Source organism: Porites lutea, chromosome 11 (assembly GCF_958299795.1).
Source record: "Porites lutea chromosome 11, jaPorLute2.1, whole genome shotgun sequence".
NCBI classification, from domain to species: Eukaryota; Metazoa; Cnidaria; class Anthozoa; order Scleractinia; family Poritidae; genus Porites; species Porites lutea.
This window is the reverse complement of record NC_133211.1, coordinates 22,819,705-22,838,231: the sequence shown is the minus strand read 5'-3', so window position 1 is coordinate 22,838,231 and position 18,527 is coordinate 22,819,705. Positions and strand designations below refer to the sequence as shown.

Here is an 18,527-nt window from a genome sequence, read left to right as displayed (position 1 = left end):
ATATAAAGAAGTATCTAAAACAGAAATAGGATAAAGAGACAAAAGCTTGTCCTTCAATTTCGAAGTGGGAAATGGCCTTGTACGTCAACAAAGCACTTTCATCCCGGAAAAATTATCCGACCAGAACCCCCTTTATTCAAAACCGCAAAGCTCAACCTCTTTTTACCCCATGCCGGCCTATTTTCGCGCGCGATGTTAACCTTCTGAGAAGCTTCTGTTTGAGAAAAAGAAAGCAAGCGTCAGGGAAATTGATTAGTAATTATCAATCACTTCCCTTCAAAACTAACGCATAACAGACTTTTCTTTTTGGAAAGTATTCGTGTGACGTATCAATGGATGACGGCATTTGTACAGATTAGGCGGTTTCTTTCACCTACACTAATTTACGTTGCCCAATCAGCATCGGCTTTATTGTTTAAAAAGGAAAAATCGTAATAATCATTTACAAAGTGCACAATAACAAAAATTTTTTCCGGGTTGCGAGTATAAAATTCCTTGATTTGAGCCAATTGAGCCAACTAGGATCTGCAGAATCCAAGAGAGGTAAATCCAAGAAGGTTTTCAGAGTTTGCAGGTAAGGTTGTTCTTGTAAGCACTGTTTCGATAAAGACACATATCTTATTTGAGTTTGAATGGTATCTAGGCTAGATCACTGCAGTATTTGACAAATTCTTTATACGTAACTTCAAAGCTTGACTTTTGATACAGATTACAGATACGCGGCCATTATCCACCTTGTTAGCCGCTTTCCGAAATAGCTGGAGATACTGTTCTCTAGAAATTTAAAATAAAGAATTCTACGTTCACGACCTATTAAAACCTTATTTCTGCAGGCAAGCAAAAAAAAAGTTTGCAAGTAGGCACTATTAGCATTCAACTACTGGATATGGGTTCCAAGTTATCTCGATTTGTTTTTCTTGGACACAGTAATGGCCTATACGCGATTTAATTCATGTAACAAAAGTAAAATAACGTTTTCCGTCAAAAAAACTATCTCATCTAATAGTTTTTCAGGTCTATACCAAAACTACGGAGCGTTTTACCAAGTAACTTGTTCACGTATGACGGGCATTAAAATGAAAGATCCTTGTGAAGAATGAGAAACAAAACTTAAAAGTATCAGTTCTGTGTCCCATACTACGCCCTGTAGTATTATAATAGCAAAATGCTTTCATTTTGAAATGAATTTCAGGTTGTGCTTTACATACTGCTGATTATTTCAGCTCGTATTAACGGTGAGGTAATACAAACAAAAGTATTCATGTCTTTTTTTCTCTTTTTTTCGTCTTTTAGTACAGAACATTGTTTTACCGGTTGTTATTGTTTTTCATAGTAATGCACAATATCATCAGTTGATGAGAACTAGTAAAATGACTTTTCAAGCCTGTAGTGTGTTAAACACCCTTAAAGCTTAAGAAGGCAGTTGAAATGCTGATGTTACTGATGACCGCGTTTGAGTATTATGATGTTACATTTTGTGAATTCATGAATGTTAAGAATCCTGAAGTTTTCCTATCTAGTGCATGATCGTTCAATTTCTTGGGCCTTCGTCACCGATCTTCAGGGTCAAAGAATTCATAATACACTGAGGTTGAAGAAACTTATCGACATTATTTTTTCCTTTTTACTCGAGAGTGCTATTTGCATATTCCCTAAGGCCATCCAATATTAGAACCGTTCTTATATCATCTATTCAATGTGAGCTTCAAAGCATAACAGTGACTAATTTATGATAAAGAGTTCTGCTCACTGAGGCGTTAAGCGTTATCACCATGGATACAGATATCAATACACTGTCAAAGAAATGAAATGGGGGTGGGAATGACGACACGAAATAAGCCCTGGAGTTAAGTCTACTGCCTAATGCAAAAATTATGAAATTTATCTTAAACAACACCATAGGTGGAAATATCCTGAAAAATTAATCTAGACTGAGTCAACTTCGGGGCCTTGCCTGAAAGCGAATGTCTGTAAAAGGATACATGTGCAGAGGCCAAGCAGATACTTTCTCTTTTGCTAATATACTGTAGTATTTCACATACTTATTCAAACCACCACAAGACGTAATATAAACACCTAACGAGTGGCTGACCCACCGTTTTTCAGTTTATGCACTTTCAATCTCTGACTGGCATTTTTAAGGTTGTATATATCCCATGATTTTGGCGTAAAATAGGTTTCGCGAACCTGAGCTGCTATACTGAAATGACATATTTGTTCGGCCGCGTTTTCAGCGTTTTATAGTTTTCCATCCTTTTAATTTGCGGTCGCTGCGTACGATTTAACTCGCTCTCCACATCTGAACACCTGAAACAGGCTAACATCATGGCGTAAATGATCAATACCATCTGAAATCGAGTCTGCCGTGGAAATATTTTACAAACAAGATATTAAATATGCCTTTCTCGAACGCTTGTCTAGTAGTTTTAAGGGTAGTTTCCTGAATTTTAACAAAGACAAATCAAGTCTAAATCACACATCCTCCGGCGGTGAATTCATGCAATGAATTAAAACAGTGGAAACTGTTAACCGAGCGCTTTATAAAATAAGATTAATATTAATCGGCAAAATCAGTCAAATGCAAGAACCCCGAATGGCCCCGATATCGATCTGTAGACTATTTCATAAGTTTTCGCTTTTAGGCAGGATAATCACCATTTCACCTTCTCGTAACTTCCAAGAGTGTACAGTGTAAACTGAACTGATATGATGGTATGAAAGCTTAAACATGGTCCTGGTTTAGCAGTTTTCAAAAGGTGGATATAGCTTATCTCTGGATAAGGATCTTATTCATTCTCAAGTAGTTTAAGGCCTGGGACTAAGAGGTTTACCTGTGGACTCTGATTTAGTGGCTATAACTTCGGCATAGATTATGAAGCTCTCTTGAAGCCAGATCAAAATTTGGCACACATAAAGAACTCATCTTCCTTAGCACTTTAAAATATAAATATCGTGTTAATTGAAAACGAGATATGTCACGTGACCATTTTTATTAAAAGTTGTAAATTATTGACCAATTGGTGGCCGTTTTAAGAAAAGAAATCCACCAACAAACTAGTATGCTTAAACATTTTAGAGTGCTGAAAATGCACGTACACTTGAAACAGAATCTTTTTTATTTGTAAATACATAACATGCAAACTGTAAACAAATGCAAGTGGGATAATTCACAATTACATTTTGTTTTCTTTATTTCCTAATTTTGCATTATTGTCTCATTAGTATTCATATTTTCGATTATTCGGACTCTCGATTATCCGGACTGTTCAGCTCAAGTCCAAACGAGTCCGGATAATCGAGGTTCGACTGTATCTTTTTCCTCTTTCAGAAATGCTACTTTGTTTATCCAACCAAAGTAAATTCGCCACCAATTTACAAATTTCCTTCATTTTCAATTTTTAGTCACTTGACATGTCACCATAATTAAACGTTGGGGCCCAAAAAAAACTTCGGGTCTCCTAGCAAGAGATATTGCCATTATTCATGTGCTCCGACCACACCTTTGACTCAGACCTTAAAATTCTTATTAAAAGTATAAAAAGTGAATACGAAATAAAACATGTAGAAATTAAGAGTATGAAAAAGATGAATTTTATTTATTTTAAAAACTTTAAATTACAAATCTTTTTCCGTCCAGGACCAAAATCTGAATCATTATCAAAAACAATATTTTGGCGCCATATTTGCATCAATATTATTAAAATACTAACTTAAAACTAATTCAATTATTTTTCTAGTCAACCATGACAAGACGCTTACTGGTCAGTTTGGTTTTCCTGCTGGCCATAGACTTGGTTTCAGCGTACGTCATTGAGGATACATATTCTGGCGCGGAAGAAGTATTAGATGCTATTTCTAATCTGGAAGACGTACAGGAAAGAAACTTACCCAAAGAGCCTCTTGTACACATCCCCCGCCTGAAAGAAAAACACAAAGACAGCTTCCTTGAAGTTAGTCAAGAAGATGCTTTCCAGACCATCAAAGCAAGGGCTATCGAACTGGCCGAAAATGAATGCAACATAACTGTTAAGGAAAGGAACCTAAAGAAGGAAAGAGAATCAGCCTTGAGACCTTACTATCAGGCTTATCAGCACGGAAGCAAGAATTTTATGGCCGAAGAGGAGTACAATACTGCCGCGAAGAGCGAAAAATGCAGCGCATGTGTTCTGAATACTCTGTGCAACGAGACAAAAATTCGGGACCTGTTGAATATTAACTCCAGCCTCTCTGAGTGAGTACAACATATTTACATCTACATACAATTTAGATTTACTAAGGCTTAATTTGAACTTGCGTGTACATTAAGGAGAATTGATTAGTAGTTTGGTAGTGTAAATGTCAAGCCCTACATGTCATGGTATACACATAATGGAAGAGGTAAGAAGAGACAAAATAATTACACATAAAATCGTGTAATGAGAAGAAAGGAACATTGAAATGAGTTGATTTATTCTAAAATTCCATAAATTTAAGAATGAAATTTATATGCCTATTCAACCACACGCAGCCCAACTTTTATTCATAACTACAGTAGACTCCCGATAACTCGAACCTTCAAGGGAAATCGAAAAAAGGTTCGAGTTATCGGGAGTTAGAAGAAAATAGCCGAAAATAAGGCAAAAAAAAGTTTTAACTGCACAGTGAACATTTTAATCACATTTCATTGTAGAAAAGTCGAGTGAAAATTAAAGATACTTCTAGATTATAAATCAGAACGTAAAGTAACAAAACATAGCCTAAATAGAGCATGCGTTTTACTGTTTTGAGAATTAAAAGAAAAGCTGCTTTACGTTGCTTGTGACAATCAACATCAGCCTCCACTAGTAAAATATACTCCTACAACACGTCAATAGGAAATCCAAAATTCAATGTTTCGGACGCCAGTAGACGGCTTTTTTCCCGACTTTTTAAGGGTTCAAAACATGGTTCGAGTTATCGAGGGTAAAATTATGTAAAAAATGACCTGAGGGGAAACGAAAATTGGTTCGAGTTAGCGGGAGTTCGAGTTATCCAGGGGTCGAGTTAGTTCGAGTTATCGAGGGTAAAATTACACAAAATGTATAACGGAAATCCAGGGAAAATCGATTTTGGTTCGAGTAAGGCCAAGGTTCGAGTTAGCGAGGGTTCGAGTTATCGGGAGTCGACTGTACGAGTGGTCTTATATTGCGTAATCCTCCAAATGAGCGTGGCTCGGTATGGGAATTTAGGTAAAAATCGAGGAAGATAAATAATCGCTGGAATTCTCAATAAAAAACACCTTACCATTCCAGACGCAAATTGAGTAAACTCTCCTAGCGGAGCTCCACCCGCGCGCGAAGCGCGCGCGTGGACGGAGCCCCATAGCTAAGGAAATGTGGTAATCTACCCATCCGAGAAAATTTGGTAATCACGTGACCATACGCCCGACCGTCCGTCCGCACCACAGGGAAACCAATGTTCACTCTCACACTTTCTAGATAGTTTGGGAGCCCAATAGAAAACTAATTGCACATCAATGTTGTGATCAATTGACAGCTGTCAAAACAGGATATCCGCTGACCAGTATCACCTGACCGTAGCGCGGGCTCAAGTGTCGACCCATCGAGGTCAAGTACTTTTTTGAAGTTATCCGCTGACAAATTACCAGTTTCGAATGATCGCAGGCTCAAGTCTATTTTTTCCAATGATTCATATGAAATATGTGGTGTTTATGTCACTATTGCCCCGTACTGTCAAGATTTTGATTTCAAACTGACCTCAGACGCGAAAATTCAGCCACTATTTTAAAAATAAAGGCGGCGAAGACCTTTTCTTACCATGGTCACGCGTTGGTCACGCTCTACGTCCAATTTTTGTACTCTGATTGGTCAAAATTTGACAGGTGAGTTCATGTGGAAAATTTATGCAGCATCTTGAAAGTTGTTTACTTTAACAGCTAAAGCTGACAGAGTTTTGTCTCAACTTGTGATGTTTTTAACTGTCTTTTTCCACTGGATGTACAAAATGAAATATAGCTGCTATCAAGATTCTTCTGTTATCCATGGCTGGTTTGTTTATTGGGTTTTTGGTTGAGAAATGCGTCGCTTGTCAAAATTGGGTAATCCGATTTCGGATGGCATCGTTTTCGTCTTTCACCTTGCTCAATGCGTAAGAGGGTTTAAAAGTCTCAAGTAACTATGGCCTTCCTTGATATCTTTCAGGAACTGAATCTCGAATGGTGAGCCTGAGTAATTATTGTATTTGATGTTTGTTTTTGTTATATCTAATTTCATGAAGTCGAGCACAGTTTATGTGGCAAGTTTTTGCACGTTTGTTAAGATTTGAGTCAATGATCTGATCTAGTATCAGGTTTGATATAAGCTTACAGAACTTTAAAAGGCCTTCAGACATATTTTCTCACGGCAAATAGAAAAAAAAACGTTCCGAAGAATATTTAGTTATAAATTTGGCTGTAGAAAGAAAACTTTGAGTGATTTTCTTGCTTCGAGGAGTTCATGTTTGAAAAAAAAAAACAAACACCGGGAGGCCGGCTGAAAGTAAAACAAAATAAACTTAAGCTTAAGATTTAACCTTAAAGACTCAGGATTTTTAGAGACACTTTAATACTTGTCTTCGTGAATGAAAATTGTTGTCTCTGTAAATGTTTTACCGAATTATATTTCTTTTATTGATTGTTAGTAGTCTCTCTTGCAATTTTAACCGCTTCTCCGTGGTGTTTGTTTTCATCGTTCATGAACATCGCTTGCAGGAGTACTTAGAAATGTCGCGCGTATCAAACGCTTTATAAGATTACACATCGTTATAACTGGAACCATTAAATAACAAAAAATAATGATAATAAATTCGTTATTATGTTGAAGCGTATCTCCATTAAAGTTCATTCAAACACTCGACCACACTGACAGCTCGTACTAAAAGTGAGAACCGGCTGGCCGTATGGGTGATTTTGGAAATTTTTTGAACGGTTTCGCTAAAAGCCCACGATTGATCGTCTTGAACATTGAAAAATTGTGAAATGCCGTATTCTGCCCGAGGTCTGTATGATAAAAAGTACTGTTTCACCTCAGATGTGATGTATAAAAAGTATAAAAGGTTGGTTTACACACCCTCAGATTTGTTGGCAAGAATTTGTAAAGTAAACCTGTCGAACGCAAAAAAAAAAGGGCGGCCTGATTTGTTTTCCAAGAATTTATTTTCGAGGCCTAATCTACTGTGATCAAGAGCCATTATGGCTCCTAAATGTGACAGAAGATGTTTGCTATTTTTTGGGTGTACATACATGTATATTTAGACTATCAACTCGATGTAAGATGTTTCACTCTAAAATAACTTATCCTTTCCCTGAAAAGTCACATGAATGTGCCCTTAAGTTAACTGATTTGTGGATTACAAGTTTATTGTTTGATTTAAAATATAAATTTATTAATGGGAGCTTCGCTTTTAGCCCTGGCTAAATCTATATATTACTAATTGGTTGAATAGACATACAAGTTTCATTCTTAATTAGGTCATTTTAGAATACCCAAGTCAACCCCAGAGGGGGGAGGGGGAACTCCGGTGACGGGGGTTAGCGAATGGGAGCAAAACTCAAAACTCAAACAATCCCTAGGGCTTCCAACAAACCCAAAAAAAACATGGACCAAACATTAACCCTCCCAAAAATCCCATGGTAAAATTCCGAGCCTTAAAAATTTCCAGATGCAATGAAATGAATTATAGTTGACATTACAGCTGCCCCCGCTCTGTATATTGTTGGTCAATAGTATTATTGGTCGTTGTGTAGCTCTTTCAAATATATCGATTCATAAAGAAAATTTTCACACATATTCCATGCACTAGGTGAGATAAAAACAGGAAACGCAAGGTTCCCTGCTCTGATTCACTCCGATTTACATAGCTTTGATCCAAACATTCTCAGTTTCGAGAACAGTTTATTCTAAACCATAAGAAAAAATTTAATTAGAACTTGCAATTTTTCGCTATTTGTCTTTCAATCTTTACATAAAGTTCATTTTATTTGCCGGAATGTAAGCCTTAGAAATTCAAAGGTTTATCAATTTACGCTCGCGCTTTCAAGTCTTTTTTTAAATTTCATAGGACATCTGTAAGCATGGAATAAGTCAGCACAGAATTTAATTGTCGGCGAATTTCTGTAATCGTCTATCGCTCTGCTAGTGATAAGCTATTAGTCATTCACTCTTCTTGCTTGTTTGTGGACTGGGTCTTATTCCCTCAAAGAGAGAGAAAGAGTGTCTGTCAAATTGTTTCCAATGAAAGATTTGTGAACTCGTGTCAGGCAAACTCTCCAAGTGTTTATATATACACAGTTATACGCACATTATAACTTCAACTGCGCTTAACGAGTGTCTTTTGGTCCATAACTTTCAAAACAGCTGCTCCACAGAATGTCACTGATAACACGTAACGCAAAAGAGTATTGAAGTATGACTGTACAATAAATGTCACAAAATCTACCTAACCGGTCCCTTCGGAATTTTCTGTTTTACGTCATCCTAACCATCTCTTTAATACTTGCGGGCGCGAACGACCGAAACGTCATCATTACCAAACGACTCCATGCGGCCCCTGTTCAAGCAAATAGAGATTTTTTCTGACATACTGACTGTATATTTCAACCGTGAAAGTGCTTTTCTTAATATACGCGCGAGCTACTAGAGTGCCTCCTCGAGATCTCCCCTTCTGGGCGAAAACCCTTCGGGAGCAATAATAAAACGGCCGGAAAACAAGTTTGGTTGTACTTCATTGGCAGAACTACGCGGCCGAGATACGGGGCACTACCACGACTCTTTATATTGTTTTAAATACCCCCAAAAAATCACTACCGTGACTTAAATCAAGCCACCAAAAAAATACTTGCAATTGCCAAATTTTCCTACCCCAAAAAATCCCGGAATGGAAAATTTCAAACCCAAACAAATCCTTCGATCATCTCCCTCACTTGAAATCCGTAGTACCCTCACTGGGAAGTCAACTCATTGCAATGGGTTTTTCTTTTCATGTCACGATGTTATTTCCCCTACTTTCGAAGAGGTAATTTCTTTCCTCTTCACAATTATAGGACATATTCCGAGAGCTTCGACTGCCTGTGACAATCACCGCTACTTTCGGACATTAGGAAGCTTAAGCAAAGACCTTTTTTTTAGCCAAGAAACTTTTTGTACGCCTAGATGCTTCTAAACGTGTATTGCAAAGTGTTTTTACCCTTACTCAGACTTATAACCTGGGCAAAACCACTGCCCAAGAATGCAAAACGTCCACTTCCGGTTGACGGGCGACTTCGCTCAAAAACGCCTTTACTTAAGTTCACTATTGTTTGTTATTTTGTTACAAGAGCATGGGCCAGAAATGAGATGGTAGATAGCCAACTGCGGTTAAGCGAAAGTTTAATCAGGGTTCCTATAACAAGCGCGAGTGGAAGACTGTAAATAATAAATTACTTTTCTAAAAATAATAACAGGCTGCACTGTTTAAGCACACATATTGCACGCTTATCAAATTTATGAGAAAAGAAAAGTTGACTCGGCTAGAAAGGTGACTCGTCTAGCTGGGTCACCCTTTTTCGATGTCAAGGTCACCCCCCTAGCCATTACAACTTCTCTCCATATAAACACTTTGGCTCGCCCAGTGAAGTCAACTGGGCCAATGTGATGCGTAGGCGCTTTTGTCAGTTGGAGGCTCGAGTAAAGAGGTGATCTTCGAACGCTTTTTAAAGTTGACTCAGTTGGGAGGGTGGCTCCTCTCGGCGTTAACCGAGGCATTACAGTACTGCTAAGGAGCGCACAAAAGTCGAAGCGCACCAAGATTCCCATCGCTGTTGGATAACTAATTTCTAGTTTTATAAAATTAAAACAGATTAAGACCAGTGCTAAACAGGTCTCTTTCTACAACTTCCTAATATTATTATCTTCTAACAGGAGCGCACAAGTTAGAAGGTGTAAAAGAATCATCCTCCGGCGAGCAATGAGAATTATGCCTGAAGAAGAGGAATCCATAGAATGTGATGAGGACGCCAAATATCGCACAATCAATGGAACCTGCAACAACCTAAAAAACCCAGAATTTGGATCAATCAACACAAAATTCGAACGACTTATACCAGCCGATTATGGGGATTGCATCTCAACCCTTCGAGAATCAGTGACTGGTCACCCGCTTCCAAACACCAGAGAAGTAAGTTTCAAAGTTCACGGCAGCAACGCAGATGGCTTAAATCCTAATTCTAGAGTACTGTCCCATCTGGCTATGAACTTTGGACAGTTCATGGACCACGACCTGTCGCTGGCGGAGGCACAGGGAGTTAACTGTGAGCCACCCGAGGACAAGGAAGAACCTGAATGTATCAACATTCATATTCCCAAAAGCGATAAGACGTTCCTTGACAGAGGGATTACATTTATTGAAATGGAGAGAGAGGCTTTCATCAAACCAGATTCTTTTTGCAAACTAGAAGTTCGAGAGCATCCGAACACAATAACAGCCTATATTGACGCATCTAACGTGTATGGATCAACTGATGAGATTGCTGAATTACTTCGTGATGCAGACGGCCTCCTAGAGGTCATGAAGCATCCACATGGCTGCCAATTCAAAAGCTTACTGCCTGCTCAAATCGACGGTTTCTGCCCAACAAGAAATTTTTTTGAACCATGCTTTTTCAGCGGAGACATACGAAACAATGAGAACCCTGGTAAGATAGGCGGGGCCATCCACATAAATTCATCACTCTGAGCTTCCTGGGTGTCAGAGACTTTTCGTGCACGGATTCCGATTTCGGGCTTTGCTGCTCGTGGCTTCGGCTTTCGACCGAAGATGTGTCGGCCCCCGAGACTTCTCCGCTGCTCTTGATCATCGTGCGCAAGAAAAAACCTCTGATACCCAGGGTATCCTCGTGTCATGAAACACTTTTCCTGTAATTCCTTTCCCGAAAAAAAACAAGAAGAAGAAAGAAAGAAAGACAAAAACTCGAGAGATGAGTAATTTTCTCGTGCAATATTTCATACCTCCAGTGACGCAACGTTACACTATTAAAACAGGACGAAGAACCCCTACTTTTGAACCTATTTTAATCATCACCCATTTCGCACACACCTCCTTTGAGGAAAACAACAGAGAAATCAGGGATTAATTCATCTCCCTCGATAAAACTGTTTAAGAGCGATAGGACTAAGTGTAGGTTGATACTTTAGGTACGCTTTGCACGCATAAGTACATTTTGCTCCAATCCAGTAAGTTCCGTTTTTTGCAGGGTAACGAAGCTCCTGCAACCTGAAATGCTGCTGCATGGAAATAAAAAATTGATCTTTCCTTTATAAGATACTATTACTAATTATACAAGTCATTCTCAGTACAGTAGAGCAAATATGTGCAGAAATTAAGACCAAGTCCTCGGGTACTTTACTCAGTACACAAAGAAAAACTAATTATGATATTTCTAAACCTACAGGTCTTAACTCGGTCCATACTATCTTCGTGCGTGAACACAACCGTATCGCAACATTTTTCATAAAGAATACAGACTGGGACCCCGAAAAGATTTATCAAGAAACCAGAAGAATCGTCGGAGCAGAGCTACAAGTCATAACATACGGCGAGTTCCTGCCATTACTTTTGAGTGAGCACACGGTAGGTCTCTGCAAAGCTACACCCTACCTTTTTAGCATGTCTCCAGATTTCAAGTGACGGGGATATCGTATGGGGGCAACAATCAAAACCCAAAAAATCCCTGCACCACAAGTTAACCCCCAAAAAAATCCCTTGCCTAATTTCCGAGCCTTAAAAATTTCCAGAAAGCATAACATGTTAGTTGTACTTTATTCGCAGTACTACTCGTCCTTCAGATTGTTTTGAACACCCAAAACAGTACCGCAATCTGTAACAGAAATCGAAAAGTTCCGTGTAACACGGGTTGCACAGGTAAAAACTTCGTCCCCTGTTCAAAGCGTTTTGTCCGGACCCGTGTTAACGAGGTGGAAAGTACATGAGTAGGTTTCTGTTTTAAATGTCAATTACTTTGAATTCAAGTAAGGTTAGAGCGGCGCTTCTCATTCCAGGGGCACCCAACGGCGGTTTCCTCCTAAATACATTGAAAACACTTTTTAGGCTATCCAAAGTACTCTTAGATCTCTAGAAATGCATTCTAAGCGGCGATGTAAAATTTGCATCTGTTCCGTCATCCTAGGGGTACATGAGTCTTTTCGAAATTACAAGGGCTTGAGTATCATTTTCCCGAAATATTAGATGAAATTTGACGTATTACGAAAATGAGACATTTTATAATTCCTCTCTCTATCACATTTTTGAACCCGACAATTTTAGGTTTCCTTTTATCGACAAAAAATAGCCTAACTTGGGACGTATATTAGCACATTGTTGTTAGTTTATAACTAAAATACAGCCTGATGAAATGATAAAACAGCTTTATTTTTATTTCTTATCACATTCGAAGTTTTCGAAGATAATACAGTATTAAGCCGTTGGCGTTTCTATTACGTATAACCCTGAATTTGACCAAGAAGTTAATTTGTTCAGTTCGGGTGTTGTCTGAGAGGGCGAACATGAAACTGAAGAAAGAGAGAAGAAACTGATATCCAGTCGGTGATTAACAAAAAAGGTCAGCGGAGCGGTGGCTTACGAGAGTGGCCTCAAATAGAGGGTTGACACGTGGGAAGAAACGGGAATTTTTCGTTGAGGAGAGGAAATAAACGGACACAAGCAAACTACAATCAAGCCCAGTGCTCGTGAACTTTCTCTGGTAAACAAGAGATCCCAACTCATTACTCTAAAAAGCCGCTATAAAAACACTGAATTCGCACGTAACCACTCAAAAGAAGGGAAGCTCTAACCGTACTATACTCGATTAGAAATTTGGTATTTAAAACTTAAATTTACCCACAGCTCTTTAAGAGGCTCCTCGCCGGGTTTGGGGTGCGGTCTTCTGTGCCAGAGGTCCCGAGTTAAATTCAAAGGACTGAGCTCAATTCTTCGTTTGGACCTCTTTCTCTTTCCGTGTGGCTTTGTCACGAACTTTATTACAATTAAAACGGTGGGAAATGCCACCTAATTTAGTTAAAAAGTAAAATAACCAATCAAAATATTAAAAGAGAGCATAAACATAGTCAATACACTTGAGGAAGATTGAAACGCCAGATGACAATTGCGGTTTTTAAAACTTGTTAGCTTAACAGTTTTTCATGTTATTCAATACATGCAAGTTCACTTTTAGTTGTTTATAACGTTTGATATAGTTTGATTTAATGCTTAAAAGACATATTTAATTGTTTGACTCGAAGCCCTGATTTTGTCATTCAAAAGTAATTTCTGAAGTTCGAATAGCGAACAAAGACGCGTAATTGTCATTATCAGAGAATATGAACTAGACACAGCCCCTTTAATTAACCGTAAAATGAAGCAATGACGGAGAGAGAAAGGTAAATAAGTGCACCGCAGGACTCAGGATTTCAAGCCAGATGATGATTATTTCAAGCTACTAAACCTAGAATAAATACGCATTTTTCGACCATTTACCTTTAACTTCTAACAGAATAGTCTCCTTCTTTACATTTGTATTTAGCTCTACGCGTGATTATGCATAAAACGCAAACAATGTTATATTGCATTCGTTTACATGACAAAAAAAGGTTTATTTTATGTTTGTTTATTTTCACAACTATTTAGAGAAAAGAATTTGATCTTGTACTTCTTGAGGGAGAGGAGTATTTCACAGGCTATAACAAAGAGGTCAATGCGCAAATATTAACAGCCTTTGCCGTAGCTGCATATCGATTTGGCCACAGTTTGGTTCAAGAGCTTTTCAATCGATTCTCTCAAGATGGCTTTGAACACAAATGCAGCAAATGTAGCAAAGACAAATTACAACTCCAGCCAATCCCAGTACTGGACTTCAATAACCCAGCACCCTTGTACGATGCTTGTAAAGGTGGCGTCGACGCCATTTTGAGGGGCTTACTTAAAGATCCTGCAGCGAAAGCTGACGGGTAAGTGAATTTATCGCATTCACGTACACGCAGTCCTTTTGATTTGTTTAGTTTGCTTGTTTAGGAGAAAAGCTCAGTCTTACTTTCAGGGCATGCATAGTTGTGAGCCTGATAAGTTTAAGACCGATTCGCGCGGATTCGCGAAACTTTGCAAGAGATGATTTAGCGTCAGTTCGAAGGATCCGAGCTCACACTTGGCGGGCTAGAGGAGGTTTTATTATTAATAGCCAAATTCAAAGAATTGTACTGCGTTCTGTTCTGTACCTTGAAGACCCTTGAAAAGCTTTCACTTTGATCATGGTAATCAAGTGGTTACAACATACTCTGCATAGGCATCCAATCGGCGCCATTATTATACACTCTACTCACTATCTGTCTTCGCTTTGGATAAGAGTTTATAGTTTGGAAATCACCGAATTCACTGCAACCTACAGATAGGTTAGTCCTGTGGACGAGGTTGACTGATCTTTAGGTTGCCGCGCAATGCACTCCTTTTCCGCCTTTCTTCTATTTTACTTACTGATCTCTTTTGTTTTTTTGTTTTGTCGAACAGGCGTTTTTCAACTTCAGTCCAAGAAAACCTAAGTCGCGGTGAAGGTGATACGTCTGACTTAATCGCTATTAACCTTAGAAGAGGGCATGATCGTGGACTGCCTAGCTACACCAGTTTTCGCCGCTTTTGTGGCCTTCCACTTGTTAGAAGGTTTTCTGACTTGGTAACGGTTGCCAATTTTGACGAAAAGGTCGTTGCCAGATTGCAAGAAGTTTACAAGAGAGTTGGAGATATAGACTTGTTCACCGGAGGTAAGTCTGGAGTAACGATCGCATTCTTCCCATAATCATAACTATAACAAAATTCTCAAATCTGCTTGGCTATTAGCCTGCACCACAGACGAAACTTAACTCTGGTTAAATTGCATCTGCGAAGAAGGCTAATTCGCTATCAAACGTTCTGATTTTAGCACTAATAGGACAGTTTAATGGGACAGTACGCGTAATCGCGAGCGCATTTGAATGTTTTTTTTAATTTTGTTTTTTTCACTGCTACCAAAAACTCTCGCATATCTTGTATTTTAATTTAAAAAAACTTAAGACATCACAAATTTCTATAGTTATGATTAATTGGTAACAGGACTTCGTGTCGTCCTATTCGGTTTGTAATCATATATACTCGTGATTAAACTAACCCCACTTAGTCCTTATAGCAAAAATCCTCGCGAATCTGGCTAGCCGTTAGGCATCCACGATTGGAACATTCTTTTCGTATTTTGATGGGAAAGTGTATGCATTATGCCTGAGTGTGAACAGGCCTGCAGTTTACAGTTGTTGTTGTTGTTGTTCGTTTTTGGCTTTTTTTTTTTCTGCTCAAATTTGGGGCTGAAAGGCAGCACAAAGAAAGAAAAACTTACAACAGTTTTTATTGAATTGGACTCACCTAATTTGTTATTAAAAAGTAAACTTCATTTGCTACTTCGATCTCTTCTCAGGAATGCTTGAACCAAGTGATCCTAAAGGAGGTGAACTCAGTGCAACATTTCAGTGCATTTTAGCAAATCAGTTCAAACGCACCAAAATCGGAGATCGCTTTTGGCATGAAAACGCACCTAACGCAACCTTAAACACCGACAAGACAGCACTCAACCGTTGTCAGCTAAAAGAAATCAGGAAAACACGCTTTTCCAGGATAATATGCGATAACAGTGATGACATTACCTCAATTCAAAAAGACGCTTTGATGCAGTCTTCGGTAAGGTGCAGTTGCGACGAACTGCCAAAGATAAACCTTAAAGCATGGACTACAGATTGTCCATCGAGGTAAGAGAAAGGACAGCTGTTCATTTCTTTTAATCGCATGCGGCGAGAATAGCGAGTCTTAGATCCGAGTTTACCGCGAGTCTGTAACTGCTGGAGGTCACGTGACAAGTCTTTCGCGTCACTTTTGAGGTTTACGACGTGCGTTTTCAGCGTGGGGAGGTAGGTTTTCTCGTAGTTCATTTACCTGAAAGCTTTTAGCGTATAATTCTTGTCTTATCTCACGTAATGATACAAAAATCATGTGGAGCAAGTCTTTATCCATTAACAGAGGCCCAAATTCGGGCGAAATGCTAAATTTGATAAATCCTATTGGATCTTGAAAACAAGTGCCATTCATGGTTGCTGATTCAAAATGGCGGCCGTAAATTTGCGAGAACTAATGTAAGAATCTACAGCTCTTTGCTGCTAGATAACCCAGTGTTACCGTAAATTTCTTTTATTTTCACTGATTGATATTTCTGCTATTTCTAAGTGGAAAAACAAACCAGAATTCACTTCTTTAATCCACTACCAATCTAAATCGAATTATGTTTGAACGTCGAACTGCAAACCGCGGTTAGAGGTTCGCCGTAAACAAGGATCTAACACTCTCTAATGGCGGCCACGCGCAAAAACAATTCCGCCAGGTATGCAAGCTAAGACAACCAGAGAAGTCGTGACCTTCACCACTTCCCTATACCGTATTAACTCGATTAAACGCCGCGGTGTTTATTACTTTATAATTTCAAAATCTCAGTTCTTATATCACTGATCGAGCAGTTACGATATATCATTCATAAATATTACGTAAAACAGAAAGGCGTTCAAAGTCTCGCTTGCCTGCCGAGATAAAATCGTAACTGTCCGGAAGGGTGTTCATTACCGAGCTGCAAGTTGTTTCTTTTTTTTCACGGGTTAAGATAAACTCAACAAATTGGCCCGCTCCCAATGTATTGGTCTTCATAGCTCAGTTGGTAGAGCACTGCAGAGCTAACGCAGAGGTCATGGGTTCGAATCCCGCTGAAGTTCCGAATTTTGGGGGGGTTAATTTGTAATTGGTTAATTACAATTACCACTGCGACGATCATATCTTTATTAAAATGAGTTTCTTTTCTTATTATCTTCGAATAAACGCCCCTTTCTTCTCATTGGGCGCGGCATTTAATCTACTAAATACGATAATCAATGTTTGTTTGCATCTGTTCAATGATACTCAAGCAACGGACCTCTCGCGATCCAACGCCGCAGTAAGGGGAGAGGGAGGTGGGAGGGAAGAGTCATTTTCCTAATTTTTAAGTTATAATTTCACAAGGGCAGGCAATTTAAATTTTAAAATAGGATCCTCTCTCAAAAGCGTTTTCTAACCGTTGATGTATCCGTGTTCTTTTTTTTCTCCTGCACAGTGACTCTGTATACAGCGACGAGCCTGAGGACACGCATGATGAGTTTTAAATGAAGAAAGCAGAATCACTCGCTTATCATATGCCTTTCAATTAGACTGCATTTAGGATAGAAGAAACATACATGTATACCATTATTTTGCACAGAAAGTCATGACACCCTTCGTAAGCGAATTGTAATTATATTTTCGATTTTTTCTTTCTTTCTATCGGTGAGACTTGACGTTTGATTTTTACACTGAAAGGGGCTGTGACGTCACGGCTGTCTAGTTCATATTGTTTTCGTTATAGAACTTGGAAATTTTACTTGTAAATTACACAAACAACGAAAGCTTCGTGTCAAACAACTGTTAGGAAACATGTTTTTCAAAACCTACAATTGCAATCCGTTTCAATCTCCCTCAAATTTGACCATCCGTGCTTCCGTTTGTATTTGCTTTGTTATTTGTACTTTCTTTTAACGTTTTGAGTGGTAAATTGAAAGTTGCTCCCATCGTTTGTTTTGAATAAATTTCGTGACACAGCCAGTCCGTTTGTGTAATAGTTTCAGTAGCAGATCTGTAATAATCAAGGATGCCTTCTTCATAACAAAGTAGGTTTTTGTCAAACAGCGTATTGTATCCACTTCGCGGAGGCTCACTCTATTTGACACAAGTTAACGATGCACCCATATTCTTCTCAAAATGTATAAATAAAAAATGGTGCTGAAATGATGAATTATCACTGTTACTTTATGGTTGTTATGGGCTGTCCCGAAAGCTCCTGATCGGTACAAGATTCCTCCTAAATTTGTCTTAAATCTGTTTTTTGTTCAGGGCTACTGTAGGCTGTGCCAGGCTCTCAGATAATATAGTGGGGACGTATTAAAACGAGCAGAGCGAAAATAAGACCTACGCGACTTGGGAAAGGGGCGGTGGCGGCGGGAAAAATGGGAGAGAGGTTAGGGTTAGGGTTAGGGTTATCCCCCGTGCGTTTTTCGCATTTCTTTTTACACCCTTTTACTGATCATGAACGACTCTTCACCACTATTTTGGAGCCTGGAACAGGCTAGGGCTACTCCTGCTGATGATGAGTTCACCAATACCTCGGTGAAAAAACACCAACACCACCACAACACCGCCGACTCTTGTCTGTGAACAGTGTCCTTGTCCTGGGAGTTGGAGAGAGACAAGAGGGTTGGGGGTAGGGTGGGACTCCCCTCCTGTTCCTTTTTCTTCCCACTTCTTCTCCGTCTGAATTCGCTTATCTTTGTGCTTTCTTGCGTTTTCGTCATCTCTCTCACTCAAGTTAGAGAGCCTGTTTATGCTTGCCTTACGATTGCAATCTTTTAATGAAAGGA

At 38.9% G+C, this 18,527-nt stretch overlaps 1 protein-coding gene across 1 annotated transcript; it reads left to right on the top strand.

The window, feature by feature from the left end:
* The first annotated feature begins 527 nt into the window (after positions 1-527).
* LOC140951966 (salivary peroxidase/catechol oxidase-like) lies at positions 528-17,905 on the top strand. The gene is made up of 8 exons (XM_073401352.1): positions 528-574; positions 3,738-4,231; positions 9,915-10,687; positions 11,444-11,622; positions 13,675-13,994; positions 14,548-14,798; positions 15,482-15,809; positions 17,192-17,905. The coding sequence occupies exons 2-8, from the start codon at positions 3,744-3,746 to the stop codon at positions 17,238-17,240; spliced, it is 2,388 nt and encodes a 795-aa protein (XP_073257453.1). The 5' UTR covers positions 528-574; positions 3,738-3,743; the 3' UTR covers positions 17,241-17,905.
* Positions 17,906-18,527: the final 622 nt, after the last annotated feature.